The 19,264-nt window shown below is 38.1% G+C and overlaps 1 protein-coding gene across 4 annotated transcripts in view; it reads left to right on the top strand.

The window, feature by feature from the left end:
- Positions 1-19,264, top strand: part of DENND4C (DENN domain containing 4C) — a 130,745-nt gene that overhangs the window by 12,767 nt on the left and 98,714 nt on the right. For 3 of the 4 annotated variants that reach the window (XM_079113146.1, XM_079113145.1, XM_079113148.1), the window contains one exon: positions 16,323-16,644. In XM_079113146.1, coding sequence (XP_078969272.1) covers positions 16,340-16,644 — 305 coding nt within the window. In that variant the 5' untranslated portion in view covers positions 16,323-16,339. The remainder of the gene's footprint in view (positions 1-16,322; positions 16,645-19,264) is intronic. The other variant, XM_079113147.1, reaches the window with a different exon arrangement.

Below are 19,264 nucleotides of genomic sequence, written 5' to 3' on the forward strand. Positions count from 1 at the left end.
TGATGTTCCGTGTGTATCTTGAACTTTCCTTGCCCTGTCCTGTCATTTTTTTAAGGACCTCTGGTATGTTTTAGTAGAGAATGATTTTAAGAAACAAAGTGTTAGGTGATAGGTATGTTTGTTGCTGGTAGGTGACACTGTTCCTAGGGTTCTTTTAGCAAACGGAGCTAAAAGAAGCATACACACATTGCAGCTCGTACCCGCCCCCCCCCACCCTGCTACATATCCCTGACTCTTTTATTTGAGACAGGGTCTTGCCAAGTTGCCTTCACTCCAGTTTATTTTTCCCTTGCCTCAGCCTCCCAAGGGCCTGGGGTTTATAAATTGTATCACTTCACCCAGCTTTTTTCTCATGTTTTAAAAGTTAGAGATTTACACAGAAATACTGAGTTCTGACTTTTCTTTTTCTTTCTTTCTTTTTTTAAAATTAATTTTTAGTTGTAGATGGACACGATACCTTTTTCTTATTTATGTAGTGCTGAGGATCAAACCCAGTGTCTCATGCATGCCAGGCAAGTGCTCTACCACTGAGCTACAACTCTAGCCCCTGGCTTTTCTTAAAAAGGCAAAAAGGAAGTTCTGTGTTTTCCAAGTTTTTTGGCAGTTAACTACTGAATGGACCCTAGTGGCAGTGACTACCTGTGCTCATAGGGTTCTTATATCCTGCCTGACCTCCTTTAGGCATTTGTGGTTGCAACCTTTTCTTTTTTGGGGGAGGTGGGTACAGGGATTGAATTCAGGGGCACTCACCCACTGAGCCACATCCCCAGCCCTATTTTGTATTTTGTTTAGAGACAGGGTCTCACTGAGTTGCTTAGCATCTTGCTTTTGCTGAGGCTGGCTTTGAAATCGTGATCCTCTCTACCTGCTGGGATTACAGGTGTGCACCACAGTGCCCTGCATAGTTACAATCTTTTCTAAAGCACTTCTTTGTGAAACTTCCAGTGGTAGACATGACAGTAGAGGAATACTTTGGTTTGTGTTCAAAAAGAGGAATTGAGGGCTGGGTTGTGGCTCAGTGGTAGAGCACTCGCCGAGCACGTGTGAGGCACGTGTGAGGTTCGATCCTCAGCACCACATAAAAATAAATAAAAGTTATTGTGTCCACCTACAACTAAAAAAAAAAAAAAAAAAAAAAAAAAAAGAGGAATTGATTTCATCTGAAATGACTTCATTTCTCAGGTTCCCTGACCAGCTAGTGTAACTGACCTTGATAATGTTCTCTAAAAGGAATCATCAAGTTTCTTTTCTAAATTGTTTAAATGTAGCAGATAACTTTGATAAAACTGTATTTTGTGGTTTAAACAAAATTCATCCTTCATTTCCCATGGTTTGATGTACCAAGGAACAGACAGGCATTTTTGAAGTTTTAAAAAGAATATTTTTTTATTATGATGAGAAGAATTGTGTGAAGTACATTTAGTCTTGTAAATTGTTTTTGATGTTAATTTATTCATTGGAATGTATGCCATTATGACTGGTAAAATGACATGAAATTGATTCTGAAAGATTATCTTCATTATAGTTGGAAAGGAAATTTAATTATTAAACTATATTTCTAAGTTTATTTTTACAAATAATTTTTTCTTCAAAAGCTTTTGTCAACACACAGTATTGGCATGGGTGTAGAGAATACAGAAACTTTGTATACCTAGGTAGGAATATGGTTTGTGATGATCATGTGGAAAATAGTATGGAGAGTCTCCAAAAAATTAAAAATAGAACTATCATATAACCCAGCAATTTCTCTTCTAGTCTGCATCTGAAGGAAATGACATCAGGGTCTTGAAGCTGTATTTGCACTCCCAAGATCATTATAGCATTTTTCAGGTCAAGATGTGAAAACAACTTAGTGTCCATTAGTGGATGAATGGATAAGGAAAATATGAGATATATATATATACACTTACATACACATACCATGGAATAATATTCAGCCATAAAAAGGATAGGATCCTATCACTCACATCAACATGGGTAGCCCTGCAGAAATAAGTCTCATACAGAAAGACAGTTAACTCGTGTTTTTACTGTACTAGGAATAAAAATGTAATACCTGAATTAATAAAACTAAAACGCAGAATAGTGGTTACTAGAGGTTGAGGAATATAGGGGAGAAAGGGAGGTAGAGAGATAGGTGAATGGAATACAAAATCACTGCCAGGGACTGGGAATGTAGCTCAGTGGTAAAGCGATTGCCTAGCATGGATGAGGCTCTGGGTTCAATCCCCAGCACCTCAAAAAAAAAAAAAAAAAAAAAAAAAAAAATGACAGCTAGACTGGAAGAACAAATTCTAGTATTCTGTTACACAAAAGGATAATTATAGTTATTAATATTGTATTATATAATTCAGAATAGCCCCAAAGAGAGGATTTCAGTGTTCTGTGTGTGTGTATGTGTGTGTGTGTTTGTATGTAGGGGATTGAACCTAGAGGAACTTAACCCCTGAGCCACATCCCTAACCTTTTTTATTTTCTATTTTGAGATAGGGTCTCCATAAGTTGCTTAGGGCCCAAGTTGCAGAGGCTGACTTTGAACTTGCATTGATTTTCCTGCTTCAGCCTCTCGAGCTGCTGGAATTACAGGTGTGCTCCACCACTGCCTGCTCAAATGTTCTTATCACAAAGAAAGAAGTGATAAATGTTTTGAGATGATCATTACCGAGTGTATAAATGTTCTGAAACATCACACTGGACCCCATGAAAGTGTACAATTATCTGTGAGTTAAAAAAAATATGGTATAACTGGGTCTGGTAGTACATGTCTATAATCCCAGCAATTTGGGAGGCTATGGCAGGAGGATCCCAAGTTAGAAGTCAGTGTGGGGCTTCATGAAATATTATTCAGCTGTTAAAACAAGGAAATCCTTTTATTTGTGATAATATAGAAAACCCTGTAGGGGCTGGATGTGTTGGTACATACCTGTAATCCTAGTGGCTCAGGAGGTTGAAGCAGGAGGATTGCAAATTCAAGGTCGGCTTCAGTAATTTAGTGATGGACTAAGCTACTTGGTGAGGCCCCATCTCAAAATAAAAATAAAAGGAACTGGGAATGTGACTCAGTGGTTAAGTGCCCCTGGGTTCAATCCCTGCTACCAAAGGTGGTGGGGGGTTGAGAAAGAAAACCTTATAGGACATTATCTAAGTGAAGTAAGCCAGGCACAGACAAATACTGTACTGTCTTACTTAAGGGTTGTTGCGAGGTCCTGAGGAGGAGAATGGAAATGGTGAGATGTTGGTCAAAGTGTGTAAACTTCCAGTTCTAAGGTAAATAAGTCCTGGGGATGTATGTAACCATGATGACTATTTTTACTAATATGGAATTGTTTCCTTGAAATTTGATAAGCAGATTTTAAAATGTCCTCATACTCTTATCCACAAAGGTTAACTATAGGTGTTGATGAATGTGTTAGTTAATTTGTGGTTAACCTGATGTATGTTATTATCTGTATACCACTGATGTTTACAATCAACATTTTCATATATTTATTTTAGAAAAATCTGAGTATATTATATATATTTTTATGTGAGAAAATTAATAAATCTGAAATATAAATTTTTTTTAATGCAGACTCCTTTTTACTAAGAATAAAGGATAATTTTTTACATCACTCTATTGTACTTTCTCATTACTTCATATAGGTGGAACCATATATTGTTTGTATTTTTGCGACTGGCTTATTTCATTTTGCATAATGCTCTCAGAGTTAATCCATGTTGTAGTATGTGTTGGAATTCTACACATATTCCACTGAATGTTTGTGCAACTTCTTGGCTATTGTGAATAATGTTATGTGACTAGTGACTCAATCATCTTATTGTGGCTATTTGTATCTCTTCTTTGGTCAACGTTTTCCCTAAACACTGTACTGGATGTCTGATAAGACAAGAAAAAGAAAGTAAAAGGCATATACTTTGGAAAGAAAGAGGTAAAAATTATCTTTATTCACAGACACATTGTCTATATAGAAAATATTATGGACCATACAATAAAGTTCTAGAGTTAAGACAGTTTAGCAAGATTATAAGATCAATATATAAAAATCAAATGTGTTTATATGTAATAACAATAAATGACTGGAAATTGAATTTAAAAGAAAACAATAGCATTTATAATAGCATTTAAAGTATTAAATTATTAGAGATAAATCTGACAAAGGGGTGTGTATATGTGTATTTAGTTAGCTTTCCATTACTGTAACAAAATATCTGAGATAATCAGTTTAGGGAAAAGATTTATTTTCATTTACAGCTTCAGAGGTTTTAGTCCATGGTCATTGGGTCTTGTTGTGTTGAGCCTGTGGTGGTACATTTCATTATGGCAGGAGGTCATGGCAGAAAAGACCTGTTCTCATGACAACCAGGAAACAAAACAGAAGGGATCAGTTGTTAATGTCCCTTTCAAGGGCATTTCCCAATCAGCTAACTTCCTTTCACTAGGCCTTACTTTTTTGGTTGTTACTAGGGATTGAACCTAAGGGTATTCCATTACTGAGCTACATCCTCATCCCTTTTTATGTTTTATTTGGATACTGGGTCTCAGTGAGACTGCCTCCCAGTAGTGCCATAGGCTGGTGACCAACTCTTTACTTTATGGGTATTTTGAGAACACTTCCCAAACTATAACAGTATGAAAGACCTGCATGCTACAAACTGTAAAACATTGCTGAGAAAAATTTCAAAACATCTAAATAAATGCAGAGATAAACTTCTTTAGAGATTAGAAGACTCAATATTGATAACGTCATTCTTCCTTAAATTGACCTGTAGATTCAAGATTCATTAATTCAGGATTAATTTAATCCTAATTAAAATCTTGGTAGACTTTTTTTGGGGGGACGGCGTACTGGGATTGAACCCAGGAGCACTTAACCCTTGAACCACATCCCCAGCCTTTGTTTTTTACTTTGAGACAGGGTCTCACTTAGTTGCCTATACCTTTGCTGAGTTGTTGAGGCTTTATTTGAACTTGCCATCCTCCTGCTTCAGCCTCCTGAGTCACTGGAATTACAGGCATGTGCCATCATACCTGGCCAGGTGCTTTTTTTTTTTTTAAATTGATAAATGAATTTTAAAAAGCTTATTGAAAGCAAAGGACCTAATATAGTCAAAACAATTTGAAAAAGAACAAACTTGAAGGCTAACTGATTTTAGGACTTTTCTTTTGATACCGGGTCTTGGTATGTTGCCCAGGTTGGCCTCAAAGTCCTAGGCTGTGATCCTTTCCCCTCAGTCTCCCCTTTAGCTGGGACTACAGGTGTGCATCACTGTACTAGGCTCCATATTTCAGACTTTTTAAATTAGATAGTTAAAATAATCAAAACCATGAGCTGAGAATGTGGTGGCACATGCCTATAATCTCACCTACTTGGAGGCCGAGGTAGGAGGATTGAAAGTTGAGGCCAACCTGGGCAATTTAGCTAGAACCTGTCTCAAAATAAAAAATTAAAAGAGCTGAGAATGCAGCTGTCATAGAGGGCTTGCGGGTTCAGTCCCTAATATCATGAAAAAGAAAAAATAAAAACCTTGCCTGTATAAGGCCCTGGGTTCAATCCCCAGCACCACATACACAAAAACCCCAAAACCAAAAAACAACAGAACACACACACACACACACACACACACACACAAATCAAGACAAAACCATGCAGGAGCTGGTCTAAGGAAGTAGCTCAGTGGTAGAATACTTGGCTTGCATGAGCAAGTACCTGGGTTTGATCCCCCGGCACTGGGGGGAAAAAAAATAGGCCTTTAAAAATTTTGTAATAAAAGCTGGGCAAAGTGGTGTGCAACTGCAGTATTCTCTGCTACTCAGGAGGATGAGGAGGGAGAATTACTTGAGCCCAGGAGTTCAAGACCATCTTGGGGGGGTTTCAAGATGGCGGCCTAGAGGGTGGCTGCATTTCATGTTGCTCCAGGACTCAGGATTCAAAAGAGGAGAAATTGAGAGACTTGGGACCAACTCAAAGCAGCTGGGTGAGTCTCTCCCGTTGGGGAGGCGTCCCGGATGGGTCGGTAGTCCCGGAACGCAGGGAACTGTGTGAAGTAGAGCTGCCGGCGAGACACCCCTCCCCCCGCTGGAGCAGTGAACTCGGACAACTGGGAGCATTGGAGAGGAGGCCGCTCAGCACAGCGCTGGGACTCGGAGCAACCACTGGGGCTCCGGTGGCTGCCCAGGGGAGGAGCGGCGAGGAGAGCTGTGTGGACTCAGAACACCGGGGCCTGCCCTGAGGAGGAGGAGGAAGAGCGTGGCCGCTTGGATTCGGAGTGACTACACCAGAGCTACAGGCAGTAGCCAGAGGAGGAGCTGCGTGGCGAGCTGTTTGGACTCAGACCACTTCTGAACACCAGGGCCTGCCTGGAGGAGTAGGAGGGGGAGGAGGAGCGCGGCGGGTCGTTTGGACTCGCAGTGACTGCATTAGAGCTCCAGGCGGCTGCTCAGAGGAGGAGGCGATTGGTGAGTTGTTTGGACTTAAAGCGACCGCTCCTGAACACAGGGGGGCTGCCTGTAGGAGAAGCACGGTGGGTCGCTTGGTCTCAAGTGGCCGCACCAGAGGTCTGGGCGGCTGCCCAGAGGAGGCGTGCAGCGGGTCATGTGGATTCAGAGCCACTCAGAGTGACTGCTCCTGAACACCTGGGGGTTACCTGGAGGAGGAAGAGGAACGGGGAGGGTCACTTCGACTCGGAGTGATTGATTGCCCAGAGCTACGGGTGGTTGGTGGGAGGAGGAGGCACACAGTGAGTTTCTTGGACTCCTAGTGACTGCACCAGAATACTGGGCGGCTGTCTGGAGGAAGAGGCGTGTGGTGGGTCTCTGGGACTCAGAGCGATTGTATGGGGCCGCATAGCCAGGCGATTAGGTGCAGAGCAGGGTCCCAGGATCTAGGAGGCTTCTTGGTGGAAGAGCCCCACAGAGACACGCTTAGGGGCGGAGCGAAGGTTCCAGGACGGCGGGCAGATTCTCTGAGGAGGGGCAGCCTAAGGAGATTCATCTGCAAAGGGTGAGGCTCCCAGGCCCAGGAGGTAGGGCCGAGCCCCTGGGAACTTTGCAGAGGAAGGCAGCCCAGCCCAGGCGGTAGCTGTAAATTGAGGGGAACCTCTAGGAGGGAACTGACCAGCGAGACCTCCCCACCGGGTGAGTCTTCCCTGCCGGGTGAGGTTTCCCCACAAGGACGGTAAAACCAGAGACTCAGGCCCAAACAGGCCTTGCCTCAGCCCGCAGCCTAGTTCCCCTTTGGATGACCATTGGTCAACAAGTGGAGGCACCTCTGCCCACTAGCAGGGAATATACCCCACCTGAAGGCCACCACTCCTAGAGAGGCAGCTTCCTTGTGGAGCACCGCATTATCAACTTCCTCCAAGACTTCAGCCTACTGAAGGCTAAGGGGGGATATATATAGAAATCTTCAGGGACATTGTAAGTCAATAGAGGAAATCTGCAATATCTCAGCAGTCCACTGATACCTGAACAATATGAAAAAACAAGGAAAGAAAATGCCGCAAACAAATCTAGATGTTACATCAATAAAACCCAATGACAGCATGGCAGAAGAAATGACAGAAAAGGAGTTCAGAATGTACATAATTAAAATGATCAGGGAAGCAAACGATGAGATGAAAGAGCAAATGCACGCACTGAATGATGAGATGAAAGAGCAAATGCAGGCATTGAATGATCGCACCAATCGACAGTTAAAAGAGCAAATACAGGAAGCAAAAGATCATTTCACTAAAGAGGTAGAGATATTGAAAAAAAACCAAACAGAAATCCTTGACATGAAGGAAACAATAAACCAAATTAAGAACTCCATAGAAAGCATATCCAGTAGGATAGAACACCTGGAAGACAGAACCTCAGACATTGAAGACAAAATATTTAACCTTGAAAACAAAGTTGAACAAACAGAGAAGATGGTAAGAAATCATGAACAGAATCTACAAGAACTATGGGATATCATGAAAAGGCCAAATTTAAGAATTATTGGGATTGAGGAAGGCCTAGAGAAACAAACCAAAGGAATGAACAATCTATTCAATGAAATAATATCAGAAAATTTCCCAAATCTGAAGAATGAAATGGAAAATCAAATTCAAGAGGCTTATAGGACTCCAAATACACAAAATTACAACAGACCCACACCAAAGCACATTATAATGAAAATACCTAACATACAATATAAAGACAGAATTTTAAAGGCTGTGAGAGAAAAGAACCAAATGACATTCAGGGGGAAACCAATACGGATATCAGCAGATTTTTCAATCCAGACCCTAAAAGCTAGAAGGGCCTGGAACAACATTTTTCAAGCCCTGAAAGAAAATGGATGCCAACCAAATATCTTATACCCAGCAAAACTTACCTTCAAATTTGACGATGAAATAAAATCCTTCCATGATAAACAAAAGCTAAAAGAATTTACAAAAAGAAAGCCAGCATTACAGAACATTCTCAGCAAAATATTCCATGAGGAAGAGATGTAAAACAAAGAAGCAAATCAGCAAAGGGAGGAATTATCCTAAAGGAATTGTCAAATAAAGGAAGAAACAAGTTGTGTCAAACAAATAAATAAATAAAATTTAAAAAATGAACCAAATGACCGGGAAACCAAATCACATCTCAATAATAACCCTGAATGTTAATGGCCTGAATTCATCAATCAAAAGACATAGACTGGCAGATTGGATTAAAAAGAAAGATCCAACAATATGTTGCCTACAAGAGACTCACCTCATAGAAAAAGATACCCATAGACTAAAGGTGAAAGGATGGGGAAAAACATACCATGCGCATGGACTCAGCAAAAAAGCCGGAGTATCCATCCTCATTTCAGATAATGTGGACTTCCAGCCAAAGTTAGAAGGGATAAAGAAGGTCATTTCATACTGCTTAAGGGAAGCATAAATCAGCAAGATATAACAATCATAAACATCTATGCCCCAAACAGTGGCTCATCCATGTATGTCAAACAAATCCTTCTCAATTTCAGAAACCAAATAGACCATAACACAATAATACTAGGTGATTTTAACACGCCTCTCTCACCACTGGACAGATCTTCCAGACAAAAATTGAACAAAGAAACCACAGATCTCAATAACACAATCAATAATTTAGACTTAACGGACATTTATAGAATATAGCATCCAACCAAGAGCGAATACTCTTTCTTCTCAGCAGCACATGGATCCTTCTCTAAAATAGACCATATATTATGCCACAAAGCTAATGTTAGCAAATACAAGAAGATAGAGACACTAGCATGTATTCTATCAGACCATAATGGATTGAAGTTAGAAATAAATGAAAGAGTAAAACACAGAAACTATTCCAACATCTGGAGATTAAACAATATGCTATTATATGATGAATGGATAACAGAAGATATTAGGAAGGAAATTAAAAAATTCTTAGAGGTAAATGAGAACAAAGAAACATATCAAAATCTCTGGGACACTATGAAAGCAGTACTTAGAGGGAAATTTATTTCATGGAGTGCATTTAATAAAAGAAGTAAAACTCAACAAATAAATGACCTAACACTACAGCTCAAAGCCCTAGAAAAAGAACAGACCAGCAGCAAAAGTAGTAGAAGACAGGAAATAGTTAAACTCAGAGCTGAAATCAATGAAATTGAAACAAAAGAAACAATACAGAAAATTGACAAAATAAATAGCTGGTTCTTCGAAAAAATAAACAAAATTGATAAACCTTTAGCCACACTAACAAAGAGAAGACGAGAGAAAACCCAAATCACTAAAATTCGGAATGGACAAGGAAATATCACAACAGACACGACTGAAATACAAAACATAATTAGAAGCTATTTTGAAAATCTATACTCCAACAAAATAGAAAATTTCGAAGACATCAACAGGTTTCTAGAGACATATGAATTGCCTAAACTGAACGAGGAGGACATAAACAATTTAAGTAGACCAGTTTCAAGTACTGAAATAGAAGAGGTCATCAAAAGCCTACCAACAAAGAAAAGTCCGGGACCAGATGGGTTCTCAGCCGAGTTGTACAAAACCTTTAAAGAAGAGCTCATTCCAATACTTCTCAAAGTATTCCATAAAATAGAAGAGGAGGGAACCCTCCCAAACTCATTCTATGAAGCCAATATCACCCTGATACCTAAACCAGACAGAGACTCATCAAGGAAAGAAAATTTCAGACCAATATCTTTAATGAACATCGACGCAAAATTTCTCAACAAAATTTTAGCAAATCGCATACAAAAACATATTAAGAAGATAGTTCACCATGATCAAGTGGGTTTCATCCCAGGGATGCAAGGTTGGTTCAACATCAGGAAATCAATAAACGTAATTCACCATATCAATAGACTTAAAGTCAAGAATCACATGATTATTTCAATAGATGCAGAAAAAGCATTTGATAAAATACAGCACCCCTTCATGCTCAAAACACTAGAGAAAATTGGGGTAGTGGGAACATTCCTTAACATTGTAAAGGCCATTTATGCTAAGCCCATGGCTAATATCATTCTAAATGGTGAAAAACTGAAAGCATTCCCCCTAAAAACTGGAACAAGGCAGGGATGCCCTCTTTCACCACTTCTATTCAACATCATTCTTGAGATTCTAGCCAGAGCAATTAGACAAACCAAAGAAATTAAAGGGATACGAATTGGAAAAGAAGAACTCAAACTATCCCTGTTCGCTGATGACATGATTATATATTTAGAGGAACCTGGAAATTCCACCAGAAAACTCTTAGAACTCATAAGTGAATTCAGTAAAGTAGCAGGTTACAAGATCAATGCTCATAAATCCAACGCATTTTTATACATAAGTGATGAATCTTCAGAAAGAGAAATTAGGAAAACTACCCTATTCACAATAGCCTCAAAAAAAAAATAAAATACTTGGGAATCAATCTCACAAAAGAGGTGAAAGACCTCTACAATGAGAACTATACAACACTAAAGAAAGAAATTAAAGAACACCTTAGAAGATGGAAAGATCTTCCATGTTCTTGGATAGGAAGAATTAATATTGTCAAAATGGCCATAGTACCTAAAGTGCTATACAAATTCAATGCAATTCCAATTAAAATCCCAATGATGTACCTTACAGAAATAGAGCAAGCAATTATGAAATTCATCTGGAAGAATAAGAAACCCAGAATAGCTAAAGCAGTCCTTAGCAGGAAGAGTGAAACAGGGGGTATTGCAATACCAGATCTTCAACTCTACTACAAAGCAATAGTAACAAAAATGGCATGGTATTGGTACCAAAATAGAAAGGTAGATCAATGGTACAGAATAGAGGACACGGACACAAACCCAATTAAATACAATTTTCTCATACTAGACAAAGGGGCCAAAAATATGCAATGGAGAAAAGATAGCCTCTTCAACAAATGGTGCTGGGAGAATTGGAAATCCATATGCAACAGAATGAAACTAAACCCATATCTCTCACCATGCACAAAACTGAACTGAAAATGGATTAAGGACCTTGGAATCGGCAGAGACCCTGCAGGTTATAGAAGAAAAAGTAGGTCCAGATCTTCAACATGTCGGCTTAGGATCAGACTTCCTTAACAGGACTCCCATAGCACAAGAAATAAAAGGAAGAATCAATAACTGGGATAGATTCAAACTAAAAAGCTTTCTCTCAGCAAAGGAAACTATCAGCAATGTGAAGAAAGAGCCTACAGAGTGGGAGAATATCTTTGCCAATCATACGTCAGATAGAGCACTAATCTCCAGAATCTATAAAGAACTCAAAAAACTCTACTCCAAGAATTCAAATAATCCAGTCGACAAATGGGCTAAGGAAATGAATAGAAACTTAACAGAAGATCTACAAGCAATCAACAAACATATGGAAAAATGTTCAACATCTCTAGTAATAAGAGAAATGCAAATCAGAACCACCCTAAAATTCCATCTCACCCCAATTAGAATGGCGATTATCAAGAATACGAGCAACAACAGGTGTTGGCGAGGATGTGGGGAGAAAGGTACACTCATACATTGCTGGTGGGGCTGCAAATTAGTGCAGCCACTCTGGAAAGCAATGTGGAGATTCCTTAGAAAACTTGGAATGGACCCTCCATTTGACCCAGCTATCCCACTCCTTGACCTATACCCAAAGGACTTAAAATCAGCATACTACAGAGATACAGCCACATCAATGTTCATAGCTGCTCAATTCACAATAGCCAGACTGTGGAACCAACCTAGATGCCCTTCAATTGACGAGTGGATAAAGAAACTGTGGTATATATATACAATGGAATATTACTCAGCCATAAAGAATGATAAAATTATGGCATTTGCAGGCAAATGGATGAAATTGGAGAATATCATGCTAAGTGAGATAAGCCAATCTCAAAAAGCCAAAGGACGAATGATATTGCTAATAAGTGGATGATGACACATAATGGGGGGGAGGGAAGGGTTAGTGTTAGGATTAGAGTTAGGGTTAGGGAGGGGGGCAAGTATGGAGGAAGGAAGCACTGTATAGAGGCAAAAGGGGTGGGAGGGGTGGCGGGAAGGGAAAAAAACCAGAATGAATCAAACAACATTGCTCTTTGTGAATTTATGATTACACAAATGGTATGCCTTTACGCCATGTACAATCAGAGAAACAACATGAATCCCATTTGTTTACAATAAAATTAAAAAAAAAAAAAGAAAAAAAGACCATCTTGGCCAACATAGCAATACCCCATTGCAACGAAATAAAGTAAAATAAAATTTCTACATGCAGTACTGACATGTAGACAAAGAAATTAATGAAACAAATGGAGACTCTGGAAATAAACCCACACATATTGGCAATTGATTTATGGATAAAGGTACAAGAGCAGTATGGTGCAGAAAGGATGGTTGTTATAACAAATGGTGCTGAAAAAATGGAATATCCATATGAAAAATTTGAATCTTTTTTTGTGGGGGAGTGGGGAGCCGGCAGTGGGGATTGAACTTGGGGCACTCAACCACTGAGTCACATCCCCAGCCCTATTTTGTATTTTATTTAGAGACAGGGTCACACTGAGTTGCTTAGGGCCTCACCGTTGCATCCCAGCTGTAAAATTTGAATCTTGATTTATATCTTATACTATATACAAAAGTAAACTCAAAATGGATCCTAAACCTACATGTAAAACCTAAAATTATAGAACTCTTACAAGAAAACCTGTGTGATCTTGGATTATCCAATGAATCATGCATAAAAGAACACATTGATAATATATACTGGGCCTGATGGCACATGCGTGTATTCCCATCTACTTGAAGATTAAGGCAGGAGAATTGCCAGTTCCTGGCCATCCTGGGTAACTTAGCAAGATTTTATATCAAAATGAAATTGAATTTTGAGATGTAGCTCAGTGGTAGAGCACTTTGTCTAGCTTGTGGAAGGCCCTGGGTTCAATTTCCTAACAACTGCCCCCCTCCCAAAAAAAAAAAAAAAAAAAGTAAAGACCCACATTGATCATTTGTTCTTCATTAAAAAAAAAAAAAAAATCTGCTTTTGAGAAGACACAGAGAATAAAAAGACAAGCCACAGACTTGGACAAAATATCTGCAAAATATAGGCCAGATGTATGACTTGTCTTTAGAATACAGAAAGAACTTGCAAAACTCAATGAGATGTTTAAAAAATTGTTATAAGATTTGAACAGAAATTTCACTGAAGAAGTATAGATCATAATAAGTATAGTCACAGGTTGCTTTTCATCAGGGATATATTCTAAGAAAAGTGTTGGGGATTTTTGTTGTACAAACATCATTAAATATGCTTTTACAAACTAAGATGATTACAAGGTTATTATGTGGTATAGTCTTAGGGAACAGCAGCATATGGGGAATCATTCACTGGTAACCACAATGTGGTTATGTGGCATATAACTGTACATTGTAAACATACTCAGCATTATTAACAGAAAAGATACAAATTGAAACTACAGCTTGATATCACTATAAACCTAATATATAGGTATGTGGAATTTAAAATGTCTAAATTAAAAAGACCGAACCTCTGAAGAGTTGAAGAGAATACGGTGTAAATGAAACTCTCATATACCGCTGGTAGGAGTTTAAGATTGCACACTCACTTAAGAAACCAGTTTGGTAGTTTTTTAGAACTATATATACCCACTACTGGAAAATCCATCCATTCCATCCTAGAAATTTACCCCAAATAAATGAAAGCTTATGTCTTCAAGGTTTGCATAAAGGTGTTCAGGGCATCTTTATTTGCCATAGTCTCAAACTAGAAATAACCCAAGTAGCTGTAATAATATGGGTAAGTGGATAAACTATTATAGTATATTCATACAGGTGACTACTACTCATCAGTAAAGAAGAATGAAGTATTGATACAGGCCACAAAATGAATGAATCTCAAAATAATTATCACGAGTAAAAGAAACTAGCCAAAAAATAATACATATTGTATGATTTCCTTTATATAAATTCTAGACACTAATTTATAGTGAGAGCAGGTCAATTGTTGCTTGAGGAGGAAGGATAATGGAAGAATATTTTGAGTTTTGAGTATTGATGGATGTATTCACCTTCTTGATTGTGGTAATGGTTTCACAGGTGTATACATTTGTCAGTTCAAATTATACAAACATTTAAAATATGTTCATTTTATGCAAATTTATGTAAATTTGTTATGTAAATTTAAAGTTTTTAAAGTACATAAAACCTATGGAAATAGTTAAAACTTCAAAAACTTGATTTTATTTTTAGAAGTATTGAGTTTAAAGAAAACAAATAGGTGTTTTATTTTTATTTTTATTTTTTTATGGTACCAGGGGTTGAACCCAGGGGCACTTAACCTTTGAGCGCATCCCCAACCCTTTTTTGTATTTTATTTATAGACAGGGTCTCACTGAGTTGCTTAGGGCCTTGATAAGTTGCTGAGGCTGGCTTTGAACTTACGATCCACCTACCTCAATTCCCAACCTGCTGGAATTACAGGTCTGCACCACTGACCCCAGTGAAAGTAGAAAATTTAATTCAATGTTCTTATTCTGTAGGTTCCTACCATGTAGTACTTAAGTCTCTTAATGTATATTTTACATCTTATTTTTTTATTTGTAGTTTCCACTGTTCTATTGAGTATTTATAAATGAAATATGTCTCTCTCTCTCTCTCTCTCTCTCTCTCTTTTGTGATGCTGGGGATTGAATCCAGGGCCTTGTGCATGTGAGGCAAGCACTCTACCAACTGAGCTGTATCCAAGCCATGAAATATGTCTTGATTCCTAAATTTAATTATTCCATGATGCTTATATAAAGTTTGTTGCTTATAAGTGACAAGAGTCCTAACTGGATTGCTGAGAGATTGTTTTAATTATATTTTGTTACCATATCACTTATTTTTTATTTTTATGTGTGCATGTGTTTTTTTTGTGTGTGTGCTGAGGAGTGAATCTAGGGTCTTGCACATACTAGATGGTGTTCTATGATTGTGTTACATCTCTCGCCCTTTTTATTATTATTATTTTTATTATTATTATTATTATTAGGTATCAGGGATTGAACCCAGGGGCCCTTAATCACTGAGCCACATCCCCAGCTCTTTTTTTTTTTTTTTTTTTTTTAAGAGACAATCTGCTGAGTTGCTTAGGGCCTTGCTAAGTTGCTGAGTCTGGCTTTAAATTCAGGTTCCTCCTGCCTCAGCCTCCTGAGCTGCTGAGATTACAAGTGTATGCCACTACACCTGGCTCCTTTTTAGTTTTATTTTCATTTTGTGATGGGGTCTCACCAAGTTGCCCAGGCTGTTCTTGAACTTGTGATCCTACCTCAGCCTCCTGAGTATATAGGATTACAGGCATGCACCATTTCACCAGTTTCAATTTGTTGGTTTAAATGTGAAGTTTAGCTCTAGGACTTCTGTAGTGTAAAAGAGAATGATTTTTTAGATGTTCTGAATATTGTTCATTAAGTGTATTTTGCTTAAGGGAAAAGCGTCCTTCTCTGAAAATTTGATAGTTCTTTTTTTGGAAGGGGATATTAGGGATTGAACTCAAGGGCATTTTACCATTGAGCCATATCCTCAGCCCTTTTTATTTTTTATTTAGTGAGACAGAGTCTCACTAAATTGCTTAGGGCCTTGCTAAGTTGCTGAGACTGGGCTTTGAACTTGCAATCTTCCTTCCTCAGTCTTCTGAGTCCTTGGGATTATAGGCATGGGCCATTGTGCCCAGCTCTGACAATTTGGGAAGTATGGAAGTTGATTATTGCTAACTCAAAGATATTTTAATTTTTAGTGAGTCATGATACAGTATTTTATTTAATTGATGCATACCTGCTCCCCCACTCTCTCTTTTAGGAAGTAGAATAGCAGCCATGATCGAAGACAAAGGACCAAGAGTGACAGACTACTTTGTTGTGGCAGGTCTCACTGATACATCTACTCTTTTGGACCAAGAAATAAATCGTTTAGATACTAAGTCAACGGGACCTAAAGCTCCAATTACAGACATTGCCATTATTATCAAATCAGCTGGGGAAACAGTACCTGAAGGTTACACCTGTGTTGAAGCCACTCCATCAGCTCTCCAAGCAAATTTGAATTATGGAAGTCTAAAAAGTCCAGAACTTTTCTTGTGTTATAAGAGAGGAAGAGATAAACCACCCCTTACAGATATTGGGTATGGTAACTTTTCTTTTACTATAGTGAGTTGGAATAAAATTAATGTAAGGTACATAGTGGCAGAAACTAAAAATCCTTGATGGTTTTATTGTTATTTGTTACTTTAGTATCAAGTATGTTCATATTTTATACACACACGCACACACACAAACACATATATCTGTATGTATATATCCTTACTGAATTTGTTTACATTGCAATTGAATTGTTAGGTCATTTCCTTTCAAATATTGAACCAGGTACAGTAGTATAATCCCAGCAATTTGGTAAGGCCAAGGCAAGAGGATCACTGTGCCTGGCTCAGTGTACATATCTTTTATGTCTAGATTACTTTTATTACTAACTGCCTCACACATGTAATCCCAGCTGCTTGGGAGGATGACACAGGAGAAATGCAAATTTGAGGGCAGTCTGGGTAACAAAATAAAAAATAAAAAGGGTTAGGGACTATAACTCAGTGTTCTTGGGTTCCATCCTCGGGAAAAAGCAAAACAAAATAAATATAGGATCATGTCATCTGCAAACACAAATAGTCTTACTTTTTTTTTTTCCCCACTTTGGATACTTGTCTATTATGACTAGAATTTCTAGTACAGTGTTCAACTGTAGTCGTGAAAGTAGGCATATTATCTCATTCATCTTCGGTGGAAAGATTTTAGTTGTTTACCATGATATTAATAATATTACTTCATAAGTGCCATTTATCTTGTTAAGGAAGTTTTTTAGAGATTTTTATTGTGAAGGTCTGTTGAATTTTGTCAAGACTTTTCTTTGTCAATTGAGATGATTGTGCCATTTCCCCCTTTGTTCTATTAGGGATGTTTTATTGATTTTTTTTTAAGTCTCTTTTAATAATACCCATAGTACCACAACTTAAAATGATTAATTCCTTAATATCACATATCCAAATTTCTCTGAACCACTAATTTTTCTTTTAAAGGATTGATTGCTAGAAGTGCCCCCCACCCTGACCCTAGTACTAGGGATCAAATCCATGGGTGTTCTGCCACTGTGCTAAGTTCTCAGCCTCTTTTTCATTTTTGTTTTGGTACTGGGAATTGAACCCAACATTTGCTCTCTACCACTGAGCCACATCCCCAGGTCTTTTTATTTATTTATTTTTGAGACAAGGTCTTGATAATTTGCCCAGGCTGGCCTTGAACTTGCTATCCTTCTGCCTCAGCTTCCAGGGTCCCTGGGATTATAGGTGTGTGCCAAGACGTTGGTCTAGTGCAGATACTAATAGGTAGCAAGCCACAGTATTTGACCATCACTTGTTAGGCTTATCATCGTCTTCACTGGAGTAGAGCTCTGGTGAAATTGTTATGAGGTCCTTATTTTGTTCATATTCCCAAATCCAAGGGTGATTTTTCTTTTTATAAGTTGATCTTAAGTTGATCTTTATGCAGTATCCATCTAACTATTTAATATTGCCCTCCCAGTTTACATCTGTTTCTTCTTCAGATCAATAACAGTAACAACAACAACAAAAAAAAAGGTGACTGGATTGGCTTTTAATGGGAGCATTTTTTTCCTCAAGAAGGGGAAAAGAGTTTCGAAAAAGTATGAATACCTTATTGATTGCCTCTGCCAGGCACCATGGTGCACAGGGGTAATCCCAGTGGCTTGGGAGGCTGGGGCAGGAGGATCACAGTTCAAAGGCAGTCTTAGCAATTTAGTGAAGCCCTAAGCAACTTAGTGAGACCCTATCTCACTCAATTAAAAAAAAAAAGGAGGGGGGGGGCTGAGGATGTGGCTCAGTAGTTAAGCACCCTGGTTCAATTCCAGTATGAAAAAAAAATATTTTTTTAACTGGTGTTTTTTTTATAATGAAGAGCCTTCCTATTTTCTCTTAATTTTGTAGTTTGGAGTATAATTGAGTACTTGTGGATTTTTATTTACATGATAAAAATCAGTTACATTCTGAACTCTTTGTTCAAACTCTCCCAGATTTGGCCAGTGATACCCTTTTAGGCTGACCACAGGGCAGAGCAAAATCTGGATTTATGTATCTTCATTGCTTTTCTGGTCCTTTTTGGTAGATAAATCTAGGAAATATTTTATAAATATGTGTATATATTTAAAACAATGAGTTTGTATTAATATTTTAAGTTTAAATTTAACATTGAAGAACTTTTTGTAACTTATTTTGAATTGCACCTTGTTTCTCTTAAACTGAACATCTTGGTTCCCAGTAACATGAATGTTACTTATTGCTTTATCTATTATACATCATGTAATTTCAAAGTTACAACAATATTACTGCCAATAGTAGGCCTGTTTACCAAGACCCCTTCCTAGACACTGTTCCCAAATAAGCATTATACTGTGTTAAAAAATTATATGACATAGTTTTTAGGTGAGCACATTAACAATTTGGTATGTAGTTAGGTTTACCTGTTTCTTTTTTACTTTTTTTTTTTTTTTGCCACTGAGGACTGAACCCAGGGTGTTTTACCCCTGAGCTACATCCCCAGCCTTTTCTATTTTTAAATTATTTTTTGATACCACGGGTTGAACCCAGAGGTACTTTATCATTGAGCCACATCTCCAGCCCTTTTTATTTTTTAAAATTGAGACAGTGTCTCACCAAGTTGCTTAGAGACTTGCTAAATTGT

This window comes from Sciurus vulgaris (genome assembly GCF_902686455.1).
Source record: "Sciurus vulgaris genome assembly, chromosome: 15".
NCBI classification, from domain to species: Eukaryota; Metazoa; Chordata; class Mammalia; order Rodentia; family Sciuridae; genus Sciurus; species Sciurus vulgaris.